This window comes from Bombus huntii, chromosome 8 (genome assembly GCF_024542735.1).
Source record: "Bombus huntii isolate Logan2020A chromosome 8, iyBomHunt1.1, whole genome shotgun sequence".
Lineage (NCBI taxonomy): Eukaryota > Metazoa > Arthropoda > Insecta > Hymenoptera > Apidae > Bombus > Bombus huntii.
This window is the reverse complement of record NC_066245.1, coordinates 10271241-10296990: the sequence shown is the minus strand read 5'-3', so window position 1 is coordinate 10296990 and position 25750 is coordinate 10271241. Positions and strand designations below refer to the sequence as shown.

The following is a 25750-nucleotide window of genomic DNA, read 5'->3' as shown; positions in this document are numbered from 1 at the left end:
CTATAAACGATTTTCACAATTCTAATATCATCTATCTACGATTTCATTACTGTTCATTTTTACAAAATTAAAAAGAGATAATTCGCCTTTGTATTATAGTGAAAATATCTTTGTTACAACTTTCTTTATTCTTAGTTTCGAAAAGAAGTGCTCGTATTTCCTGCTGTAATACCAAAGTGGCAAGAGATGGAAGGGGAATCAGCTTGACAAAGGTTTTTCGATCTGAGTAGAGATATATAAATCTGTAGTTGGAAAGAGAATCGTTAGTGAACGATTCATACTTACTTCGATACATACTTACATTCAGTCTTAACCGTCGCGTTTTTCCTCATCATTCCTTGAGACGTCATTGTACAGTTATCATATATATATATATATAATACATAATATATATATCATAGAAATTGTACAGAGAAAACATTAATCTTTCTTTTATTTTTTAAAGAATATAAGTCCTGCATAAATAATCCTCGATTTTCATGAAGAAATACATCGAAGATCATCTTAGAGATAAAATGAATTGCATAGCCAAAAGCGGTAAGTATCATGTTAATATCTTAATTTTTGTATTTCTACCAATTCACTGAACTCTTTATATCTACATAAAGTTGTAAACCTTATATTTACTTTTGCAGAGTTTATTAACATTTTAAGTTCAGTTATTCTTTTGTTTAATACTTTAATGATAAAAAGTGTATTGGACATGGAATCGGTCTTATAAATGGAATAGAAATTAAATGCTTGTAAATGCTTGTAATTACAAGCATTTTATGAATTAATTATAAATTAATAGCCATTGCACACATATACACATAGATATGTTAGTTAGAATTTATCATGACTTTTTAATTTCATCGCGACTTCCTCAATTATTAGACTAGAACGAGTACATAACACCTATGAGGGATTATATCTTCTCATATTCATTGCATTTCTTTTCAGCATGCGGCTCGATGTCATGTTATAATAGATTTATATTTGCCAATCATATTAAATAACGATAAAACGATATCGTCGATATCGACATGAGACTATATAATCATATCAAGTATCTGCGTACTCTATACTTTGTATTAGGGTAAAGCATGCGGTATTAGGATAGAGCAAAGAACTTGGATATAGAGTTTCTAGTTCACGATATCACAAAATATAGGTCCTTACTGTTTATTATTTATTTAAAAATTATCATTTGTAGAAATGAAATCTTACTATCTTCGAGATCGATTTTTAAATAATTAAAATAATTATTAAAAGAAAGATATTGTATTGATTATCTCCTATCTATTGCTATTACATACAGAAGTAAATTATGATGGAACAGTGATTTTTGCTAGAGAGCTCTTGCTTTTATGACTCTATGCTTAAATGATTCGGGGTAGATCCATTCTTCGCGTGCCTATCATCGTACATTCCTCTGGCATTGATTCGCTGTTGTTGTTACATGAGAATGACCTCGAATTCTTCACCGATACACTTTAGTTTTCTATACGTCGCCTTTCCTTTAGTTTTTCCCCCTTCATAACGCAACCTCTAAACCGGTGCAAAAAGCTTCACGCTCGTTAAGTCGTTAGACGAACGTTAATAAAATCCGCACAATGGAACGTCGAGAGTATTTTCCTTCTTCGTGGATTTCAAGTAGACTCTTGTAACAAGGCGAAATTTTATCGTTTCGTTGAACATATTCAGCGGGGTTTTTGGGATGTCAGATACTTCGCGATGTACCAACAGCAGCTTTGTATTGATTGCAAGTAGTGAAGGTCAATTGATCTCACAATCAGACGAGTTTCAGTAGTGCAACTATGAATACGGACGAGAAATGTAACTTTGCGCGCTTTTGTACAGTTCGATAGATACGCTATCGTCGTACAGAAAATAATATGAGCCAACGCATTATTTTTTCGCGTAGATCGTTTAGATAAAACAAAGATTTATGCTTTATTCATTCAGTAATGCAAAGTGCAAAGACTCGTTTAAAGTATACTTTTCGATACATATATATATAGGTACAATGTCATTGCAGCTTGAATTGACTAACTTATTAATCATAATTTATTTTTGTTATAGTTCCTTATATTAAAAAAGCGTAGTTCGAAAGGCAGTCCTGTAAAAGTATCGTACAATTAACAGAAATAGTAGGAGAATAGAACAAGTAACGAGTAGGAGGCAATAAGTAAGCGTAAGTCATATGTAACTTGCTAGTCAGTTAACGGATTCTAATATATTATCACAAACTATAATAGACGTATAGTAACTTTACTCATTCCACCTTCAGGTCCCCTTGTAGACTAATAGCCTAGCCGGAATATCATGATAACCTCATCGACGTTGAAACTTAATTACTGAAACAGGGAATGGCCAGTTGCATGCGACCACCATCGCTTTTATCATTGTCGCTATTAATTACCAACAGTACTTATAGGGCTATCGAGATCTTGTTATGTCGCTGTTTTCAAGGTCATCGCTTGCATCTGAAAATGACGATTACACGTGTGTTTTCATAATAACTCTACTATATTTCCATAGCGTTTTAGGAATGTCTTGATAAATAGGAAATAAAAATATATAGGTTTCTTCGAGTTGTGCATCTTTCATGATGCTTACGTAGAGAAGATAGAATGTATAAAAGTCAAAATTAAGTATGATCTCGCGAAATTGGTGTTTGACGTACGCGTAAAACGTGTACTAAGAAAGATCTACGTTTACACGGTCTTAAGGAGTCCTGCGAATAAAAGGAATAAGATCAGTACCGAGGAACCGGTCTCTTGGAAATCACAATGACGTAAATTCTGACTCGCGTTCTAAAAACCCATAAAGGATAGTGTTTCCTTTCCTTCTGTGCTTTCCTGTTGCTCCATCATAAATTTTCCTTGTAATCAATCTGTGGTTACTCCGATATTAGATGAGTACAATATATGTATCTATGTAGCGTGCAATCATAAATTAAACCATAGAAAAATCAAAATGCTTGTGGCGATGGATTTTACTTTTCTTTTTTATCTTGCAATAACTAAGAACATTATATAAGCAAATTAGTGTTGATTTTTATTAAGATCGGAAAATATACCTACTTTATCTTCACTATAGAAGCTGGTTATTTTAGAGTTAAGAAGCTATACATATTAATGGAAGTTATTTAATAAATTTATATTCCTGCAGTATTAAGTCCCCTCTGCTCAAACGATAATTAGTAAAAGTTGACCTGTAATTGTTAAAGATTAGAATTCGTACTCTCGAAAGAAATACATAATTCCAAATTGATATTGATGGCCCTGAAAATGACTCGAGGTTCTTAATCTATGCAAAAATATCTTGGAAAATTATATGCTTGACAATGGAAAGGGTTACCTTTACTGTTTCACTAATATCATTGCAGCTCTATATCATTTTCATTTAGTATGTTTCATTGTGAATCTTAATTATATGTATCTAGAAACGATAATTCTCACGGTATTTTTGTACGCTAAAAGCGTAACCGTGTGCCATGTCGACCTCGCAATCGCAAGTTACGGATATTTCGACACTTTCCTATGGCGAGGCGCTACTTGTCACTCGACACTGCACATCTCGCAGTGTGTAGTCCGGGCAAAGTTGGGTATTTCCCTCTCGAACGCTGTAGCGGGAGGATCGTTCGCTTGGAGGGAGGTATTCTCACTTCTATGTCACTCTCACCGTGCAGTACTTGCATTCTCCCGATATATACTGAACGTGACGCGAGATTTTGCTCATCAGTCGCGAGAATTTGCTTTTTGGGGGTCGAGTAGTGACACCACGCTTCAACGGTTACGGTCACTACAGTTTTCTACATAAAACAAAATAAAGGTTAAAAAAAAAACGAGAGGGAAAAAAGTACTTGTTGGGAAAAAGAGAGACGGAGACACGGTGCGATTAGGGCGGAACAAAGACAGAGGGGGAAAGAGATAGAGACGGAAGAACCATAGGGAACATTCGTACTCTCCACAGTTCCGTCGGTTCAGTCACACTGCGTCACTTAACCGAGCGAGTTCGCGGTCGTTTCTCTTTCCTTTCGGACTCGTTGACCACTCTCTTTTTTATTTTCTTATTTCTGTCTTCTCCCGTGTCTCAAACCTGTCTCATTCCTTTATTTCCCCTTTCGTTTTCGTTCATTTTGTCTAAAGAATATAATAATATTCGCGATTGTTCTCTCATGAGTACGAACGTTTAATCTTGGGAAAGCAACGTCGGACGTTTTTAACGACGTTTCACTTTTTTCGTACCGGTGTTCGACGAACATCCAAGGGGTGCACGTGAACCGACAGAGTCAATCCGACTGCGAGTAAGTTTCATCAGTTTGATGGTAGAACCCGATTCGCTGAAACTTGCCGAGTACTATATACATAACACGCGTATTGTTCGTGAATCACGTGGTAGAGGATGTGCTGAAACACTTTGAATCGCTTTCAATATGATTTGATATTTAAAGCTTTTGAGAAACTTGATAAATCTTGAAAGTCTCTGTACTTGTATAAATCTTAATACATCTTAATATATATTATATTTTATCTGTACAGTGTGTTCTATCTTCGATATTTTATACGAGTCACGAAAATGTAAAACAGACTCGAACTCTGTCAAGACACAAGATTTAAAAATCATCGGGACTAAAAAATTTTAAATATAAAATCATATTTGATATTTTAGAAGTTTCAAATTGCTTCGAAATTCATATTGAAATACTTAGAGGCATTAAGAGAAAATCGCGCGTCATTTGTTACGTGGTTCCACAATCCTTAAAGAAGGAGTCTCTTGTCAAACGACAGAACGATATTTCCTCGTCAACAAAAGTATTCCTATAATAGAAAGTGGCAATACTCATTCACCGTCGCAATAATTACCCGGTATATATACCTGACACATCTATTTATTCTACATACGTAATATCAGAGGCTCTTCCAAGTCAGTTCCAAGAACTGGTGGGGGTAACGGTGGCCAATTAACGAAGTATCAATTATCAACATTCCAGAATTAAAAATGGAACAGATTCTCTTTTTACCACGATTCGACGAATTTAAACCACTATTGCCGCGATGTGTATATGTATTAGTAAATAATTTAATAATACAGTTACTATTATAAACTCGGCACGTTTAGCGTCAATCGCTTCGATTCTCTACCGTTTATTACGTTTACTTTCTGCTTGCTGTGTGCCATTCGTTTGAAAAACACCTTCAACCAATTTTGATAGAGTGTTTGTGTTCCTCATTGATCGATCATCTATCGGATTGAGAAGAGGCCGTGTTACTATTGCTACTATAGTTCGAGTGGCGAACAGGATCGGAAGACGCAGTCATGAACGGGATTTCCAATCAATGCGCGAAAATCAAGGACCTAAGCATATACGACGACGAAGACGACCACAAGATGAAAATAAAAAAGCCGGGACCAATAAGAACTGTTTCCTGGTCGGAGAGCGTCGAGGAGAGCAATTTGGATGTACCGGGGACGCCCAGAACTCCACGAACTTCCACCACGCCAGGTATCGTTTCCACGTATGATTAGCACTCTTCCGATTAGGGATTTTGCCACGTTCGCGTCACAGGAAATTTCCGAGATTAATAACAAGTAACGAACCGGTGGAATGTTACGAATGTTATCGTGTTACCACGATTAGTCGACTACCAAGTTCATTTGAATTTACAAATTTTCGAGTTAAATAATATAATATATATACGATATTAAGTGTTGTTATTACATAGCGAAACCTATTAGCTGAAAGGCAGTTCTCGTGCTGGTACTTTGCGTAATAGATGGAACGGGAATGTTCATACGATAAATAATCGTTTGAAAGTTGTATAAATTAGATAGATACACAAAATCGTTTCTCCAGGGCCACCTTGCATTATAGTCTACTTACGTTATAGTTAACTGATAGGCTATAGATTTATCTTCTTCGACATTAGATACATTTTTATGTCGCGTAGGGTTTGTGATTTATAAAAGTTCTATTTCATTGCCAATAAAACCTGTTACTGTGTAACACTGCTTTAGTAGCAAGAATCTGTAACACCTGATTCGTTAAATTTCATTCGCAACGTTGATCGTGCAAAGGGTCCCAGATTCGAGACTTTACAACTTTGCCGGATCAGACGTTTTTTGATTGGAAAATTTGGAATGCTTCTTTTTCCATCGAGCTATTAGATATACTTGTTACAACAAGTGGCAGCTACTTTGTTGACTTGGATATTTGTGATAATTGAACAATTTCCATTCAGGTTTTGATATTATCTACGCTCCGTAAATTGCAGTAACGCGCCATTAAATTTTTCTGTAACATTGATCGTTATTAACTCTGTTATGCGCTTTATCTGCAAATTCGAAGAACAATTATTTCAATTTTCTCAAAACGACGGAATCTTCTGCCGTTAATTGCGTGCCTAATCGATTGCACGAACATAAGTAACCGTAGCCTGTTGCACTTTCCGTAAAAAGAAGAAGGAAGAAAAAGAGGGAATTACGTTACGGTATCATTTACGTATTAAGGACCGTGACAAAACATTCATACACCTGATGCTCGTTTTATTCTCCACTCTCCATTGTTGTTAGTCTAATCTCGGTCATCTCACCGACTTTTAATTTTATTTCGGGCAGCGTCGCTGTCATTGATCAAACCGTGATCCGTGACAAAGATTTGGAGAGCACTGTGGTCATAGTTCCCGTTTCCAGGTCAACTGTAACCTGCTGATCGTAAAATGATAAAAGACCCTGGGAACTGTTGGGGTACAGTTATGATGGAACGTAACTCATAACTGTAATGTTACGAATGTACGATCCCTCGTAACGCGACTATCAACTTTCTGAAGGAACGGAGAGCATCTTTTATTTTTCGGTGAAAAAGGTTGACATAATTTCGTACACTTTCATTCACCACGAATTTATAACTTTAGAAACAAGAATGACTTCATCGTTTTGAATAAAACGTGCGTCGATGATCTTTCAATCGCTGCTTTCGTGTATTTGCTTTCCTGCTTCTTCGATATCTTCCAAATATAATATCTTTGCTCGCTAAAATAGATTACGAAGAATCGATGGGTTTTTGCACGTGCAATCTTTCCACATAATCGTAAATATTGAAGAGATCAATATTTACATAATAACGAAGTGTCGTACGTGCTGTAGGAATGGCCAACAAGTGGACCACGATCGGTCGGTCGACTTGTTAATAAATATTAATATTAATAAAATGCCATGTTCGTTTAATACCTCTTCTCTCTTTTTCATTTATTAGTACACAAAGCACATGTTTGAATGTGTTAAACGTGAAGATTTTAATAGGTAGATCGCGAACACATTTTTAAGAAAAATAGTCGTCATGTATTATATAATGAAGTTGGCCACCTCTGCTGTAGAGTGCAAAGCAACGTGTGCTATGTTTCGTAATAATATCTCTTTCTTGTTAAACCTTCTTTAATTTCCTTTCTCGGGAAAAGGTCTTAAGATTACGAAAAATTTTGATTAAATCAAATAGAACCAAAGCGTTAATAATTAACCCAATTTACCGAATTTGGAAACATTAACGTTCGTCTATTTACAGAAGCAGATTAAAAAGTTTGCGGCATCCGCGCTAAGATTTGCTTTATCTGTCTTACTGTCATTGTCATTCTGGAAACTTCTCAGTCTGCCCTCGTAATTCAGCGTATAGTTATCGAATCGATATTTAGCCTTCTATAAAACAAAAATCATGCAATTCATGATAACTAACGTAACTATATCACGTACGTATAATAAAGTTGAACCTGGCTACCAATTTCCAGGAATGCGTACAATATGCGTGCATATTGATACAGCGTATTGGAGCAGTGCCGTTACTCGATTGAATTACGCGATACCGTTCATTAGCAAGAGCATGGTTTAACTTAGTTTTCCATCTTGAATACGTCAATTCCAGTGTTAGATTCTATCTACCGCGCTTGCAAGAACAAATCTATGCCGAGAGAAGTCCCGAGAACTGATTCTCTTTAATTTAATACGTTCTAGATTGCTCGCGAATGAAGCGTTATACAAGTGATAAATTATGGCTATCGATAGAAATCTCGCCTTCTGCTTGATGTAACGCCATCGTTAATCGTTATGCAATAAGTTCGGCAATGCATGCAAGACGACCGTCAACGACAAACCTCGTCGTGGATCAGAACACTTTGGAATATTACAGGCATCGTTCGAAGAGTAGCGTGGGACCCTCGCCGGACGATCGATCCATCGATCGATCTACATTTGCGAATGTGAATTAAAGCGTTATGCTAATCGTGAATGGAAACATTTAACGTTTATGAATATACAATGTTTCGTACCCGTTAAAGGAAGCGACGAAGAAGAAAAAAAGAACTGGTCCAAAGTAATAAGCACGGATTAAGGTTGCCTTACGTTACGTTTCGTTATTACGTTATTAATTCCTTTTATGTTGTTCCTTTGATTTGTTCCACTTGCCAATTAAAATCGTGTCACTTTGTTAGACATCTACTTTTATTAAACTTGTACCCGTCAAACTCGTGATTCAACTTTGTTTGCGGATCGATCGTGTCTTTGTCTAGAAATCTTATTGCGTACCTTCTTCTATACTTTGCAAAGAGTATCGAGAGACAAAAGACGCATTAGGAAAATCTTTGTTCGTCAAAATTTGCGAACAGGTGTTTGCTGGCAGAGGTATCGTAGTATGTATTAAAAATAGCAAATACGTGCTTGTACTTGTTATCAATATCGAATATGTGCTTCTCATAGGAAGGCAACAAATTTGTTTTTCGTTACCACACGCAAGCAAACCTATCGAATCGTGAGTCTTACGTCAGCGCGGGTCATTGCCAACGATAACGATGATGTTTAAAAAAATGAAATCAGGCTTCATAATCGCCAAGAACAGGATCTAGTAAACATTGACGTTTACGTATATGCGAGATAAAATTAAATTTAAATAGAGTTCAGTGAATTTAATAAACATTGAAAAGTACGATAGATAGTATGATAAAAAGTATGATAGAGATACTTTAAAGTGTTTGCTTTACCAGGACATGAAAAATGTACCTTTCATCACGATTTGGAGCTAGACCATAGGCCACCCACGCGCGAGGCTCTACTTCCGGAAATGTCACGGAGTTACAAGCTACTTTTGAGCTCACTTGGCGAGGATCCTGATCGACCAGGTCTTTTAAAGACTCCGGAACGTGCGGCGAAAGCCATGTTGTTTTTCACCAAAGGTTACGATCAAAGCATCGATGGTAAGTCACTTATCATTAGCTATCACGTTTTTATTACCTTGTATAAGAAATGTACGAGGAAATAAGTTGAACGAAAATAATTAAATAATTAAGAATAAAAGGATATCGTACAATAGGAACGAAAAATAAAATAACAAGGTAAAGATAAGAGAATATAATATAACGTAATTTTCCATAAATCAGATAAGAAATCGTCCGATTTTCTAATCATAAAAGATCTTTTATTTTACTGAAAATAATACGGCCATTTAATCATGATTCTCTTAAGGTATAGGGTCGATAGAACAGATAAAACCATGAATATACCCACTCGAGGAATACCCACTCGAGGAAAGTGCCGTCCATTTCTTTCCTCCCTCCTTCGAGTTACTCGAGATCCGTCACAGGGGAAAAGAGAGGAAGTCTTAAGTACAATTCGAAAAAAAGAAGGCGTAAAGCTCGTGATATAAATGGGTCTCAGGAACGTACAGCGACTCGAAGAAAATACCTTTCATCTTTCTCTCCCATTTGTCGCGTATCGCGTAGAAATGCTACTGCTCCGCGGTAATTATGATTCCACGAATAGCCAAGTAAAGTAAAAGCGACATGCCCATTAAAGATGCCCTGATATACCGCTTTAATTCGATATCTAAGTTTCAATTTATTTCCTCGACATAATATTGTATTATTCGGATATACGTATATAATTTATAATTTATATTAGAATCTTAATTAAGAAACAATTTGTTAGTCATGTCGAGAATCCATCGAATTGATCTAATTGATGCGCTATATAATCCGTTTGATATTTTACTTTCGCTTGTACGAAATGGCTCTCGATAAATAGTACGATCTAACACAACGTTGATGTAGGTGAAACAGCAGCTACAGGTGGTGGTGTCCCTTTAATTCATTTCGACTTAGCTCTCCATCCACCTAGAGTGCAACTGCCCTCGAGATAAGCCTGGTTAACGGCAGTTCTACTCGCCCCAGTGAATTTGAAACGAGTCCAGAGCACTTTCCTACGAAAGCTCAACCCACGCTCTCTTTTAGTCACCCACCACCAACTCCTACGGAACCGTTCCCCTATAATAAGTTCCCTTTACCTTCCATTCTTATCGATAATGTATCAGGACATATAGTGGTACATCTATAGTATACATTCCATGAAACCATTAATCCTCTGTTCTTCGTTAATTTATTTTTGTAGGATCGTGAGCAACGATCGAGTCAAAATCATGTTTAAGTGCTACTACCTGTTTTAATGCACTGATACTCTAATTAACGATAATTAACGTGATAGTTAATTGTAGATTATACTACGCGAAAGATATTGCATATAACACACGGTTCTACAAATACAATGTCAAAATCGATATAGCCTGTGGTCTGACGTTTCTGTGCCATATGTTTGCGATTGCACTTTCCCTTTTTCGATGATTCCACTGTTGTCAGAGTAACGTAAAGGTTACCAATAAAAAAATATATAAAAACTATCGGATCGATGATGCTCCATTTAGTTAATAATATTCTGCATAGTTGTTTTGATCGATAACACAAATCTCGGTCGAAGGTTGATCGCGTCGAATCACCAGGTGGAAAAATTAAACTGTACGCTTTCAGCATCTCCTTCAAAGGTAGTTCGTATAGAAGAGAGGAAATTGCTCGAGTTTAGTCTAGTATAGAAATGGAGGTGTGCACGTAAAAGCTCGTTGAAATGAATTTCCACCGCCAAAGCGTTTGGAATTTATATATCATTGTTTCGTCACGTTAAAAGGTTTCGAGGGGTCATTTATTTACAGCGGACAGGAGCATCTTATTACGTATGGAAAAATACACTTGGTTAACCGGGGCGCGAATTCGTTTCATCATTGCCGGTCATTGTGAAGGTGTTTCTTGTTAAGGTTGCCGTGGAAACCGTGGAGAGCACCCTCCATTTCCCACCGACACCTACCAACCACCGATTCATACCTATATACCATCACTAGTACGAATGTTGTAGTAAGTAGGTCAATATCGAGTAAATCACAGCTAGGATCGCGAGGACCTTAACCCACGTGCAAGATGTTCTTTCGCAGAACAATTTAAACGACAACCATTTTCCCACCTTTGTACAAGGTTGGTTGTTTTTTGCGCCAACGGAGTCATTAAAATTGTGTAACGATCACGCGATCTCAGTAAACGAAATATATAAATAAATATGTATACAAGATTTTTTCATGCAATATCTTTCTACTTTCTGTTCTTTTTTTTTTTTATATATACATACGAAGGCTGCGGGAGGATAAGTCAACACGATAAATCACGAAAGAACAGGTTTGCAATCCATTGCGTTATCAATCAATCGCGTATTATCAAAGCTATCCTTTTATTTGGTTTTTAAAACTAAATATAAAAACGTTGTTCGGCCTAGTATTATCATCCAGTTTCACGAAACTTATCACTGGTCAACTGTTTTTAAAGAATTTACTCCTTTGGAATCAACAGGTTATTTTAATATTCAATTGTATGACGTTATAATTCTAATTTTGCTTAATCGTAAAATAACGTTGTAATTACTTCACCCAAGTGCTACGGAATATATATTTATCATGTTTCTTTCCTGTGATCTTTTTATAATATTTACATATTTATTCCAGACGTTATAAACGACGCGATATACGATGAAGATCACGACGAGATGGTTGTAGTGAAGGATATCGAGATGTTCTCCATGTGCGAGCATCACTTGGTACCGTTCTACGGAAAAGTCTCGATCGGCTACCTACCATGCAAGAAGATCCTTGGGCTGAGCAAATTGGCCAGGTAACGAGGAATTTTCTTTACTAGAAGGCAGCGTTTATCGTAAATTGAATTAACACGAGACATCGTGCTGGTGCAATTGAATCCCGTGAGAGCAGCAGCTGAATCGTTCGTCAGATTAAGACAGCTAATATCTTGTCTCGCGGAAATGGAGATTAATTGATGCTAGATTATTTGTACCAGCGATCAATTAAATCGCGTTGATTGAACTGTCATCATTGCGCGACGTTTTATTAACGCTATTAATCGATACGTACTGATTTATTTTTGACGTAATTAAAGCGAGCCTCCTACAGAGATTAACGAACTTAATCATAGTCGACATAATTAACTTCATATAGGAATTATCACATGCTGTATTCTACAGTCTGTTTCGCTTAAGTGAGAACAGTGGAATATCTCATAAGGAGTTGAAGTTATTAAAAAACTGTTTTAACGAAAGTCGATCGATTCGAAGGATGACATATTATGGCGCAAATCATTTTTTTACAGGGCAGATTTTAAGCTCAATTCCACTTTTTTGAATAGAATAATATTATATTTTTGATATATTAATCGATATTCATCTCGGCATTCCCTACACGTTTACGTTGTAACGTATGATACATCAAGACAACGTAGACACAAGAATACCGCTTCGGGTCTTTCTTTGTTTTTTGTTACGCACGTTTTATCATATATAACATTTTAGATACCAAGTCAGAATTTCTTCTTATGCTCATCCTATATTCAAAATTTATGTTATTATTCTTGTACTCATTTATAGTTTCTAACGTTTATGTCTTCTGTATGTCTGTACACGTTTATGTTTATAAATCTAAGAAATTCTGACTTTAGCATTTAGCATCATGAAGCATTTACCTCGTCATTAGTAGCTGCCTGTCAGTGAGCAGAGACTCAGGACTTTTCCCTCAAATGATAGTCCGATGGTCTGATATGATCCACTCCGATAACGTGGAGGTATCGATGTACGCTAAATCTAAACTATTCGAGATGAGGTTCTCATAGTCCCTCATACGAGGGTTGTTGAGAGGGGAGGAGCACACGAATCGGTTGTTTATGCATTTGAGCTTGTAAGAACCTGAAGAATATGATTTGTGAAAATTATTCTGCAACTGATCACCCCTACGTTACCGGCACTTGAGAGTACGGAGCGACCTGTGAGGGCCTGCACGGGAATTCCGCGGGTTTTTCACAACAATCATAGCACGCAACAAACCCCATGAAATAAAAGGAGGGAAACGTGCTGAGTTTTTTCAATAACTTCAAGCCGTTATGAGATACTGCACTGTTCTCGCTTAAACGCGATTAGACGGATTCGCTCTTAGATCGATTCTCGTAGATCATTAAAATAACTATTAAGAATAATAAAAATTATTTTATTCGGTATAAACAGTTTCGTTATCTAATTTAGTTCGATATTTTTACGTGGTCATGATCATGGTGAAAAAAGATTCGTTAAAATGTTGATAGATAAAACTTAATTAAAATAATAAGCAATACTGTGATATTGCATTTCACAATTTCGCGATAACAAATTGCATCGGCAGTAATAGCCGGCAATAGTTATCGGCCTTGATTAGAGGAATATTAAAGCGAGAAGAAAAGAATACGCCGATCGTTGGCACGCCGACCACTTTCACGCATTGCTAGACTTAATCGACCGGTGTCCACTTACTTGTTAAATGTTATGAACTTAACATTAGCCTTCAAACGGTAAGCAACTAGTAGATTTTCAGACATTCGAGCCAGGGTCGTAGCAGGAACTTTCACTTTTCGTTACCTATCCTTTATTCCATATTACGTTCTATGTAAAGTCGTCTTCTTTATATCTTTATTCTTTCTTTTTCCCTTTTTAATAGCCAAATCTTTTCTACTATATTCATCTCTGTTTTCCTGTCTGATTTCTTACAGAATCGTAGAGGTCTTCAGCCGACGACTTCAGGTTCAAGAACGTCTTACCAAACAAATTGCATTAGCTGTAACGAAAGCGGTGCAACCAGCGGGAGTGGCTGTGGTCGTCGAAGGAGTGTACGTATTTTTTAATTTAGCGAAAAAAATTCATTCACTATTCTTATAATAAACTTACGATTGAACAGAGCAAAGAAATACGATAGACGTAGGTTGGCAAGATATTTTCTTCATATTTTTATATTGCCTTCGGTTTCGTTCCAATACGCTCGGATCTTGAGCAATAGTTTTCGCAAGGATTAATCGTATATAGGAATATGACCTTGTACTAACAAGGTGCTATCACTCAATAGAAAACGCTTCATTCCATACTTAAGAACGTATACATAAAGGCGTTTAATAATTATGTATAAATCGTTCACGTAACGATTCGATCGTGTACTAGCTGCGAACAAATCAATTAAGATTCTTGTGAACAGGATGTATCTGTAATATGAAATAAGGAGTTGCAATCGTTAATGATCATCTAAATTACGTATACCGAATGTTCAATAATTCAAATATCATAATTTGTGTTATACATAATCAACGTAATCATAAATTGCGAACGAATTACCTAACTTGCGTGCAACAAAAAAGGAAAAACAGGTTCAGTGGGAGGGAAAAAGAGAGCGATGGTGCTTGAATAATTGGTAATTAAAAAACTATGTCGATTAAATGTTAAGCGTCGCCTTGAGAGCTTACAAAAATGAGGAAACTAATAAAAAGATTACCAACCGGTTTTAGTACCAATACTTTTTTCGCAACTCCGAGATTAAGTATCATGTACATTAGAACGAACGTAGATTGTGTTTAAAATGTACAACGTAACGTATCTTGATTATAGTATTTATTTTATTTCTTGCCCATTAGATAACAGTATCTTTGTTAACATAGATTATAGCAAAATCTCAAACTCCGTTTAATATATACATGGTGAATTAATTACTGTCAATTTTAACGGTGAGATATGAGTAATTATTCGATATATAGCAGCAGTGAATAACTTAAAAATACTTTGTTTACGTTACAGGCACATGTGTATGGTAATGAGAGGAGTTCAGAAAATAAACAGCAAGACGGTTACGTCAACGATGCTCGGCGTGTTCCGGGACGATCCAAAGACTCGCGAGGAATTCCTTAATTTGATCCACAACAAATAAACTTCTTTCATCGGACCGTCGAAGCATATATCTTTTTCGTTATTGGCCAAGGGACCAGTCTAGAATGGCCCCGATACGATTCTTGTTCAAACGTTTTTGTCATACTGCTACCTCACTACGAAAGTCGTCCAAAAAAGAAAAGACAATTGTTGATTTGACGGCAAGCTTCTTTGTAACATTCCTTTTATTTTTTTAAGGAAAACATTATTTTGTATGCGCCAACGTTATAAAAAATTAACAGGATTAACTGTCGACCATAGTTATCGTAACGGAACGACTAATAACACAGATTGGACGATGTTGTCTAAGACGTCTTTGAACAAGGCGTTCTTAAACTGCTGATCGAATGACACAGAGACAATATGGTAGTTACATACCGAAACTTTACGTAAGTTCTACAAACTGCTGGTAATACTTCTAGTACGTGAGAGAAAAAAGGAACTTACAGATCGTTTCGCAAAACGACAACGCATATGCTTGAGAAAGCGTGTGATATTTTCCTTAAGGGAACCCGAAACTTCACTAAAAACATATTAATAACATTACCATGCTGCTGGATCAGCTGTAATTATCCGTTCGATTAATGTTATACTTTGCAAATATTTTTGTAATGTTATTGATGTATTCAGGAAATAGGCGAATAACATTCGATTCGGCGTCCTTCGGTAATGCAACTGCGTCAAATATGAAAATGCACTTAAGAAATACCGAAATCGAGGCTTTTCGATCGGCATGAACTGAACGATTGCCAGGACGCTTTCAACCAATGGCCTCGTGACTCGTGACAATACGTATTTTAGATTCTATACTAGCGATTCTGTGTAAAAAAATGTTCGCATCGTGATGCAGCATGCTGATCGAGAAACACAGATTAGCCCTATTATATCTTGAAAGCAAATGCTCACGGCGAACATATAATAAATTCCTCCGATTTCGTTTCCGTTTCCAGCTTGTAAAACGTTAACAGCCATACGTCTTACAACACGAAACGTTTTAAAAAGTTTCGTACTTGTCTTTACATTCTGTCATCGTGATTCCTTCTACTATTTTTGAGTGTCTTATCAAAGAAGTGCAACTACTCGTTACTTAACGAATTTTAATACTCGATTGACATTTATATCTCTGTAATCTTTATTAAGAATGTATAAAAAATTTCGTAAAAGAAAGCAGTGGTTTCGACGCACAATTTTTCAGCCATAGAATGTGTGCCGAAAAACGTTTAAGAATCTAAAAGAATCGATAGAAAAAATTGCGAAATTTTTTCAATGAATTATGTATGATTATTATTAATGCACAACTTCGAAATGTTTTAACACATTCACTTTTGTCGTCGTTTGATATAGTTTCATCTTATCGAATTAATTGCTTTAAGTAATCAAACTAACTTCGTATTTAAATCATTGGAATTGGATTGCGATGTGTCGATGATGTTTGAGGTTCGATACGATATCACGCAACCTTTGCTATGTCCTCCAATTCTATCTTACATTGAATAATGGAAAATATCTTAATGTTATTTATGAGAATGGATGTTTAATATTTATAATATTTTCTGACGATATTATATAAAGTTATATTTATACTTTCAATATCATGTTTCTTTATTATTTCCACATCATAAACTGAAAAATCATCAATAACTTTAAATTTAAGTGGTTCGTCTGTTTTATTTCAAACAATTTGGGGAACTTTTATCACGAAGCAAGTGCTTATTATTATTATATACTGTGAACGTTATTATATAATGAATCTAGGACACGGTGGTATTTCAATCTTTTTCATGACCGGCGAACCGCAAACTCGAGACATTGGCGTGTTATTCGAGTTACAAATATTCTCTGTGTCTCCCTGATGAAGAAGAAAAACCATGCTATTGTTTGATGCAGATTTTCGACTTTTTCCAGTAGAACAACAAGGACTGGCACAAGGTCGTTTTACAGTATAACAACCTTGTTCGCGAACAGCCGTCTTTCCACAAGTGCCACTACGTTGAGTGACGCAACCTTTAGCGATCGCAGCCGACGCGCCTTCCTTCTTACAAGACACAATCGGTTCCCTGAGAGTGAAACTTGAATGAGTCAAGATTGACCTTGCTTAGATATAGATCAATAAATGTTTTTTCTTTATTTCGAAGTGAAAGGATCGCAAGTGTTTAAAAAGTATTCAAGCGTGGCATACAGATTATCATCGTAGAACATTTTTTGCTTAATGCCTTTGAAATTAATTTTCTCATTTGTATCCTTCAATTCCCAATTATTAATTTAATTGTAGAACATGAAATATAAAATCTTACATAGCGGAAGCAGGACAAGGTGCACAAGGAGTACAACATGGAATTGGTGGGCAACGCATAACTCTCAATGCTTCGACATTCAATGAGGAAACACCTCGTAACAATGCTCGTTGTATCGCATTCTCATATTCGGCACGTTCTTTTATTATACGCTCATTTTCTTTGCGAAGCCTTGCTATCTCAGCTTCCAGCTATTACAATTGAATTTTCACATTTTAATAAAAGAATATATTTCGTTCAAACTCGAGGATAAATGTAAAAGATTAAGATTATTAATTTACTTCAATTTCTCGTCTCATCCTGTCTTTGTCTTTCAAAATTGATTGTATAGCTACGTCGGTACAAATAATTTCGATGTTTTCAGGTTCTTTCATTGCGACAGACTCCTTTATTACGGTAGGCTCTCTTTCAGTATTTTCTGCTGGTATTCCCTCAGTAACAGATTCATAGACTGGATTTGCCATTGTCACTACTTCTGGAACTGGAACTTCAGGTGATCCGAGATTTATTCTAGGTTCAACCGTTTGAGTAGTTGCCACTGATTTCTATAATAATATTATTATGTTAAAAATTACAGAGAAATAAAGATTTTAATTAATAAACTTGCCTCTCGTTCCTCGCATTCTGCCAATTGTCTTCTCAGATTGTCGATTTCACAAGCTCGTGCTATCAATTCTTTACGCAATGATTCGATCTCGTTCTTACAAATGTCCAATTTATTTTGAACCAAACCAATCCATTGTTGTATTCGACCAAATATGTCAGCGAACATTAACTTTTGTAAAAATAAATTCAATTTGCGTGTATTACCTTATATATATTTATGTTTTATAATATTACAGGGCTAAATTTTCTTTAAATAACGGATTACGAGTTTATTCGTATTACGAAATTGGGAGTTTTAAAGGACAGTCTAGTTCATTCATTTTTATTTATTCGCATATTCAATCTTATAAAGAAACTTTATTTATTTATTGTACCCCCATTTTCCCAATTTCATGACGGTTCTACTTGCGTACAGGGCTCAACCTTTGAATCGTGCTCAAAGTTCTCGCCTAAGGTAGCCAGTGCTTTACCCGCTTCTTGTAAATTTTGATGCACATAGTCGATCATTTCATCCACCTTCTTATCTCTGCATTTACAAGACAATATTTTGTATAAACATGATTTCTTAACGTTTCGATTCGTCTAAACGTTCCTCCAATATAAATTCACTCCCTTTTAAAAATTGGATGTAAAAAATAATATTTATACCCGGTTGATCCTGGTACTTGTGACATACAAGTACAGCATGGTCCAGCTGTACGAATAAGTTTTCCATCTTCAGTTTTCACACTAGATGTTGATTCCACTACAACAGTTTGCTCTACAGTTTCTTCCGATGGTTTCGATACGTCTCCGCTTTCTTCGGGAACATCTGCTCCTCCTACTAAACGATCTAGAGTTTTCACAGTTGAATTAAATTTACGGCTTGCTGTAGTTATCGACTTTTTAAATTTGAGCGCTTTATTTGATGGTCTACGATTTTCATCGATAGCATTTCCTAAAAATAATTTTCTACCGTTACTTATGGTTATAATTATTCATGAAAGCATCTTACCGCTTTTGGATGTATTTAATGGTGGACGAGTCATTTTTGTTTAGTTCATGTGTAACATAATGAAATGTGAGAATATAATACAAACTAATTTAAATAATTTTTACATAAGTTGAAAAATTTAGTTTTGAAGAGTTTATCTGAATAAAAGAATTTATAAGATGTAATTGTAATTTTCATTTGTTTTTGCAGTACTAAAAACATATAAAGCGTATCTCTTAAAGTTGGGTAACATTTAAAATAAAAATAAATGCTGTATACAATTAAATATACTATATGGCTTTTAAAATTCGTTTATTTGTATGAAAGTATAAGTGAACTGATCATATGATATTTAAAATATAAATTTTGTATTAAACATTCGTACGTGTATGTCTTTTTCTGTATACAAAATACACAGGTACAATAATGAAATAAATTCTGTTTGTAGAAAATGTTCGAATCATCTGGATAACTGTCTACTTTACATTATATTACAGATTATTTTCACATCTTCATTCGTAATTAAAATTTATCGCATATATTCGTAATCATTATAATGTTATCTTAACAATTAAATAAAACATATATACATATGCATAATTTTAGGTAGCTTTTTTAGGTGGCGGCCTATAAACTCCAACTACAACAGCATGATCTCTTTCATATGGTTCCAATGTGATTTGCTCCTGTGGTTTCAGTTTATCAGCAATTAATTTTTTTACTTCCAAGGCAAATACTGCTTCAGGTTGAGCTGTAGAATCTATACAGCTCGCCTAAATCAAAATAATGACTATATAAACTTAAAGACACAAATAAAAAATAATACAATATTTGAAATCTATTAAAATACTAATTAATATACTTGCCTTAATAGAAATAACAAAATGACCTCCGTTCTTCAGGAAATATTGGGCATTCAAAGCTACTATCCTAGCTTGATCAGGTTGCGCCACATCAGCGAATATTGTATCTACCATTCCAATAAGCATTCTATACTTGTGAGGATGTCTCGCATCTTCAATTATGGGAATAATATTTGTTCGTTTCTTAGCAACATTTATAAGATCTCTACCAGATCTGTGAGAAAATTCTACAGCATATACTAATCCTTCCTAAAATAAGGAGAAGGAATAAATTTATCATCGTGTATTACAAATGATTTGTAGGCATAATGTAGGTCTCATTGCAATTCATAGATTAAATAAAAAGGTAAACTGTTAATTTTGTACAAACGTCTTTTTGGAGCAAGATATAACTTATCTTACTCAATCAGAAAAACGGCAATGTGATTTCTGTAGCATAACTCCGACACCAAATTAGCAATAATATACTAAAGTGGCTCTAATGTATGCAATTTATACGTATTAAACAAAATATTTATATAAACTCACTGGACCAACAACATCTGCTACATGTGATACTGTAGTCCCAGATGCAGCGCCTAAATATAAAACTTTGCTTCCAGGAGGCATGTGAATTTGATCAACTCCTCCAAGTATAGCTGCAGCTAACTTTGATCTAAAAGGGTTCCAAACTCTATATTCAATTTTTTCACCATTCTCTCCCTGTAATATTCATATATGAGTAATTATTATATTTTCCATATTAACATAACAAATTATAGTAACTTGCTTATGTACCTCCACGCTTATCCTCTTTTCACCATATACTTCTGAACCTGGTACCAAATTTAAAGTAACTAATGCATCCTCTTTTCCTCTTGCTATAAAGACACCTTCGTGACGATGTGGTTCTATGACTACAGTTTTGCCACCTTTAAAACTGCCTCCACCACGTCCTCCTCTTCCACCTCTACCTCCACGTCCCCGTGGAGTACCTCCACCTCTACCACCACCTCGACCACCTCCTCCTCCTCCTCTGCCTCCACCACGTCCACCACCACCTCCTCGTCCACCTCCTCCTCGTCCACCTCCTCGGCCTCCTCTAAATCCGCCACCACCTGGTGAAAATCCTGTAATGAAATAAATTTTGTAACAACAGTAGATACAGTAGTATTGATATAAAATATTAATACGATACATGATATTAAATAACATATATACGAGAGCATTGTTATAAAAACTTATATTGGTTTAATTGTTTCAGTACATAAACCATTTGAAGCAGAAAATAAATTCAAAAACATCTTAAATATACAAATATAGGTTAATGTAACATACTATCACACAAATATAAAAATTATAGTTTATCTGACTGAATGCCCAACATATTCATATAAAAAATGATTAATTACGTTCAAATAGATCCATGTATATATTTTATAGATTAAATAGTCTTATACTCCATGAGTATAAAATAAGTTATTATTGTAGTTAAGTTATATTGTAGAAATCGTGTTGTAGTCAAAAAACTTTCATTTTGTAAGATATTAAATATAAGAATAATATTTTTAAACGATTACTATTTACCTGGCTTTCCCATTTTAAAAATTAGGTATATAAATTTACGTTCCTAATTTATTTTAAATTATGACTGTCCATGCACGTGTAGCAGTACAGACGCTAAATCCTCACGGAAACGACATTAAGTAGCGAACATCTTCCGGTTTAGACCAGCATATCGATTTAAATATATATCGATACGTAAAGATCGATTCACACTTCGAAAATATTAAGAATTTACGAATAATTTAGTATAAAATTTTCAAATATTATTGAAATTTAAAATTATTTACATATTACGATTACAATATGATTATAATTATTTCAAATATTGATTATTTTTAGAGTACATAAAAAAATTTATATACTTTTTTCTATCTTACGCATAATATAAATTAAACCTAATATAACTAAACCTTATTAATTCTAGTATGATCTTTACTTACATAAGTGCACATTAGTAGGACTTCGTTAGCTTTTTAATATGTTACCTATATCTATATTGTAGTGCTCGTTATTTGTTTATGTGTTTATTTCTCTTCCGGTTTAGTACAAAACAACGATTATAAAATTATAAAATATAAATTATGTAATATATATAATTAAAAATCTCAAAATTGTAATATATTGCAGTGTTTCAATGTAATTTTTGTAACTTATATACTAAGTCTTATATTACTATATTATAATAATACAATATCAATTATACAACATATTGAATGCATATATTGAAATATAGAATGTTTTGTATTGAAATAAATTAAACAATTATTCTTTTAGAACATTAAAAATTTCTTGTTACATATTCAAAAAAAATATTGTTTTACGAACACAAGTTTCGTAGTTGATCTATGAAGCGTATAAACGTAATGTATTCGTTTTCATGTGCAATGACCAGTTCAAATAACGTTATATATATAACCTTATCCGTTGTTTGAAACTTAATGATTTTTATATTAATAAATAAATGATATTTGTTGTGTATAAAATTGTTATTTATTTAATAACAAATATAGAAATATGAAGTAATCATAAATTTCCATTTAACAATATTCTTAGTTATTTAAAGTATAAAGTTTAACTATATGTTTACATTTACAGAATCAGCGTTGACGGCTTACTTGTATATTTTCCTTACGATTACATTTATCCAGAACAATATGCATATATGCTTGAGCTCAAACGTGGCCTGGATGCTAAAGTATGTATTTTCAACACTTTTGTGTCATATGATTACTAATTAACATTTAAATTTTATTTATAATTTTAGGGGCACTGTTTATTGGAAATGCCATCAGGCACTGGAAAAACTATAACTTTGTTATCATTAATTGTAGCATATATGTTGGAAAATCCATTGGATGTGACAAAATTAATTTATTGTTCCCGTACTGTACCAGAAATAGAAAAAGTCATAGAAGAATTAAAAAAGCTTATGGATTATTATGAAAAAGAAACAGAAAGTAAACCTAAAATTGTTGGCTTAGTTCTTAGTTCACGAAAAAATATGTGTATTCATCCAGAGGTAATTAATTTCAAACTTAATTGCTTTTAATAAATGTACCTTATATGAATGAGTATATTAACAATAGATTTAAATTAGGTAAGCAGAGAACGTGAAGGCAAAATTGTTGATGGTCGTTGTCATTCTCTCACAGCATCATATGTTCGTGAGAGACATAACTATGATGAATCAACACCAATTTGTAATTTTTATGAAGGATTTGATATGGAAGGTAAAGAACAATTTATGCCACCAGGCATATATTCCATTGATGATTTGAAAGAATATGGAAGAGACCGCAATTGGTGTCCATATTTTCTTGCAAGGTTTACAGTAAGCATTTCAGTAAGCAGATTGTTTATTTTAAGACAATATAAAGCACTAATGTTTTTTATCATGTAATTCTAGATTTTACATGCCCAGATTGTAGTGTACAGTTATCATTATTTATTAGATCCCAAGATTGCAGAAACTGTGTCAAAAGAATTAAGCAAAAGTTCTGTAGTAGTATTTGACGAAGCTCACAATATAGGTACAATGCAGCTAATACATTAGTTATGTGGCAAAAATTAAATAAAGTCTAACTACTTAATTAATTTTAGATAATGTATGCATTGATTCAATGAGTGTAAAAATTAATAGAAGAACTTTAGAAAAAAGTTCAGCCAATATACAACTTCTTGAAAAAACAGTGGCTGAGTAAGTTATGTTTTAAATGTTATATTGACTAATATATAATTGTAAAGCCATTATAAATATTTGTGATTTAGGATGAGAGAAGATGATGTAAATAAATTAAAAGAAGAATATGAGAGATTAGTAGAAGGATTAAAAGATGCACATGTTGCAAGAGAAACAGATATTATCTTAGCTAATCCTGTCTTACCAGATGAAATTTTGCAAGGTAAATTCTTAATTCTACATTTGCTTAGAATAATTATGAATTTAATTTATATATATTTGTTATAGAGGTGGTTCCTGGTAATATTAGAAATGCAGAACATTTTGTCGGTTTTTTAAGACGATTTGTAGAATATTTAAAAACGCGTCTACGTGTGCAACACGTAGTTCAAGAATCACCTGCTGCGTTTCTGAGAGATGTTCAAACAAAAGTTTCAATAGAACGTAAACCATTAAGATTTTGTGCAGAACGACTAGCTTCTCTTTTACGTACTATGGAGATAACCGATTTAACCGATTTTTCACCAGTTATATTAGTGACACATCTGGCAACATTAGTATCTACATATACAAAAGGATTTACAATTATTGTGGAGCCATTTGATGACAAAACACCTAATGTTTTAAATCCAATTCTTCATTTTGTTTGTTTAGATTCGTCTATTGCAATAAAACCTATATTTGATAGATTTCAGTCAGTAGTAATTACTTCAGGAACATTATCTCCATTAGACATGTATCCTAAAATTTTAAATTTTCATCCAGTCATAATGTCATCTTTTACTATGACATTAGCCAGACCTTGTCTCTTACCAATGGTAAGTGTGATATTGTTTAGAATATTAATTACTAAAAAATTAATTCAAAAATAATGTCAGATTGTAGCGAAAGGTAATGACCAAGTTGCAATTTCGTCAAAGTATGAAACAAGAGAAGATGTTGCTGTTATAAGAAATTATGGTCAACTATTAGTTGAATTTGCAGCTACTGTTCCTGATGGTTTAGTCTGTTTTTTTACCTCCTACTTATACATGGAATCTGTCGTTGCTGCATGGTTTGTTTCAATTAATTTATACTGATAATATCATTATAATAATTAATTATAATAATATAATTATAGTTTACTTTTATAGGTATGATCAAGGTGTGGTAGATCAACTTCAAAGACACAAATTACTATTTATTGAAACTCAGGATTCCGCAGAAACGAGTTTAGCTCTTATAAATTACATACGAGCATGTGAAAATGGAAGAGGTGCTGTTCTCCTTTCTGTGGCACGTGGTAAAGTATCAGAAGGAGTTGATTTTGATCATCATTTGGGAAGAGCTGTTTTGATGTTTGGAATTCCTTATGTGTATACACAATCGCGTATTTTAAAAGCACGACTAGAATATCTTCGTGACCAATTTCAAGTAGGTTATTAAACAAAATTGTAGATTTATAAATATTTATATTAATAGTATCAATAATATGACCATTTCTTTCTTCTCACAGATCAGAGAAAATGATTTTTTAACTTTTGATGCAATGAGACACGCAGCACAATGCGTTGGAAGAGCAATTAGAGGAAAAACTGATTATGGTATAATGGTATTTGCAGACAAGGTAACAAAAATTATGACAAATAATTCTAGTTTTTTATAATCATTTCTTTGACGATATTTATTTTTTTAGAGGTTTTCGAGAATGGATAAACGAAGTAAGTTACCAAAATGGATACAAGAACATTTAACTGATAGTTTATGTAATTTATCAACCGAGGAAGCTGTGCAGGTAAAACTCAAAATTTAGAACGCCTAAAATAAATATTAGTAATTATTAATCGTAACTTTTAGATAAGTAAACGTTGGTTACGACAAATGGCCCAACCATTTACACGTGAAAATCAGTTAGGATTATCCCTATTGACACGAGAACAACTTGAAAAAGAAGAATATGGTAAAATTGAACAGAAGGCGCAACAAAATTAGATATTTAATATGATATTTATAACAAAGTTTGTGCCATTTTTAACAAATATGATAACGTATAGTGTATAAAAACATACTGCAACTTGTGTTTTGTATAGTATTTATATTATAGTACATATAAAATGTATTAATTTTTGCAATGAAAAATATTTTTTCCAATAATATACGATTTTTATAAATTAATAGAATTAATATTTAA

The 25750-nt window shown here is 34.0% G+C and overlaps 3 protein-coding genes and 1 long non-coding RNA gene across 10 annotated transcripts; 2 read left to right on the top strand and 2 right to left on the bottom strand.

The window, feature by feature from the left end:
* Positions 1–277: 277 nt before the first annotated feature.
* On the top strand, positions 278–16710 carry LOC126868554 (GTP cyclohydrolase 1). 2 transcript variants are annotated; one of them, XM_050624123.1, is made up of 6 exons: positions 3679–4294; positions 5204–5494; positions 9018–9227; positions 11846–12011; positions 13923–14039; positions 14992–16710. In XM_050624123.1, the coding sequence occupies exons 2-6, from the start codon at positions 5308–5310 to the stop codon at positions 15119–15121; spliced, it is 810 nt and encodes a 269-aa protein (XP_050480080.1). In that variant the 5' UTR covers positions 3679–4294; positions 5204–5307; the 3' UTR covers positions 15122–16710. The 2 variants fall into 2 exon arrangements, with proteins under 2 accessions (XP_050480081.1, XP_050480080.1); XM_050624124.1 differs by lacking the exons at positions 3679–4294; positions 5204–5494 and adding an exon at positions 278–537.
* On the bottom strand, positions 1262–3498 carry LOC126868557 (uncharacterized). Of its 2 annotated transcripts, none has more exons than XR_007690635.1 (4): positions 3346–3498; positions 3069–3199; positions 2748–3007; positions 1262–2468 (listed from the first exon to the last, which is right to left on the bottom strand). It is a non-coding gene; the product is annotated as an uncharacterized LOC126868557 (long non-coding RNA). The 2 variants fall into 2 exon arrangements; XR_007690636.1 differs by having other exon boundaries at positions 2748–2918.
* A 2578-nt stretch (positions 16711–19288) lies between the features above and the next one.
* On the bottom strand, positions 19289–21575 carry LOC126868552 (rRNA 2'-O-methyltransferase fibrillarin). 2 transcript variants are annotated; one of them, XM_050624120.1, is made up of 5 exons: positions 21423–21575; positions 20634–20965; positions 20385–20558; positions 19860–20105; positions 19289–19766 (listed from the first exon to the last, which is right to left on the bottom strand). In XM_050624120.1, exons 1-5 carry the CDS (start codon positions 21433–21435, stop codon positions 19596–19598), a joined length of 936 nt encoding a protein of 311 aa, XP_050480077.1. In that variant the 5' UTR covers positions 21436–21575; the 3' UTR covers positions 19289–19595. The 2 variants fall into 2 exon arrangements, with proteins under 2 accessions (XP_050480077.1, XP_050480076.1); XM_050624119.1 differs by lacking the exon at positions 21423–21575 and adding an exon at positions 21248–21379.
* Positions 21576–21857: 282 nt separating this feature from the next.
* On the top strand, positions 21858–25715 carry LOC126868542 (general transcription and DNA repair factor IIH helicase subunit XPD). 4 transcript variants are annotated; one of them, XM_050624097.1, is made up of 13 exons: positions 21858–21984; positions 22497–22596; positions 22666–22920; positions 22999–23232; positions 23308–23431; positions 23502–23598; positions 23670–23803; positions 23869–24398; positions 24459–24634; positions 24714–24993; positions 25076–25186; positions 25256–25354; positions 25417–25715. In XM_050624097.1, the coding sequence occupies exons 2-13, from the start codon at positions 22564–22566 to the stop codon at positions 25549–25551; spliced, it is 2208 nt and encodes a 735-aa protein (XP_050480054.1). In that variant the 5' UTR covers positions 21858–21984; positions 22497–22563; the 3' UTR covers positions 25552–25715. The 4 variants fall into 4 exon arrangements, with proteins under 4 accessions (XP_050480054.1, XP_050480052.1, XP_050480053.1 ...); XM_050624095.1 differs by having other exon boundaries at positions 21858–22037; XM_050624096.1 differs by lacking the exon at positions 21858–21984 and adding an exon at positions 22122–22261.
* The last annotated feature ends 35 nt before the right edge of the window (positions 25716–25750 follow it).

Bases quoted from the DNA above. Each gene is read 5' to 3' on its own strand.
- LOC126868554 (XM_050624123.1), top strand. From the start codon at position 5,308: ATGAACGGGATTTCCAATCAATGCGCGAAAATCAAGGACCTAAGCATA. The intron at 9,228-11,845 runs GTAAGTCACTTA...TATTTATTCCAG, and splicing joins TTACGATCAAAGCATCGATG to ACGTTATAAACGACGCGATA. The intron at 14,040-14,991 runs GTACGTATTTTT...TTTACGTTACAG, and splicing joins GCTGTGGTCGTCGAAGGAGT to GCACATGTGTATGGTAATGA.
- LOC126868552 (XM_050624119.1), bottom strand. The intron at 20,106-20,384 runs GTGAGTTTATAT...TCCTTATTTTAG, and splicing joins TAGCAGATGTTGTTGGTCCA to GAAGGATTAGTATATGCTGT. The intron at 19,767-19,859 runs GCAAGTATATTA...ATTTTGATTTAG, and splicing joins ATTTTGTTATTTCTATTAAG to GCGAGCTGTATAGATTCTAC.
- LOC126868542 (XM_050624094.1), top strand. The intron at 25,187-25,255 runs GTAACAAAAATT...TTATTTTTTTAG, and splicing joins TAATGGTATTTGCAGACAAG to AGGTTTTCGAGAATGGATAA. The intron at 25,355-25,416 runs GTAAAACTCAAA...CGTAACTTTTAG, and splicing joins CAACCGAGGAAGCTGTGCAG to ATAAGTAAACGTTGGTTACG.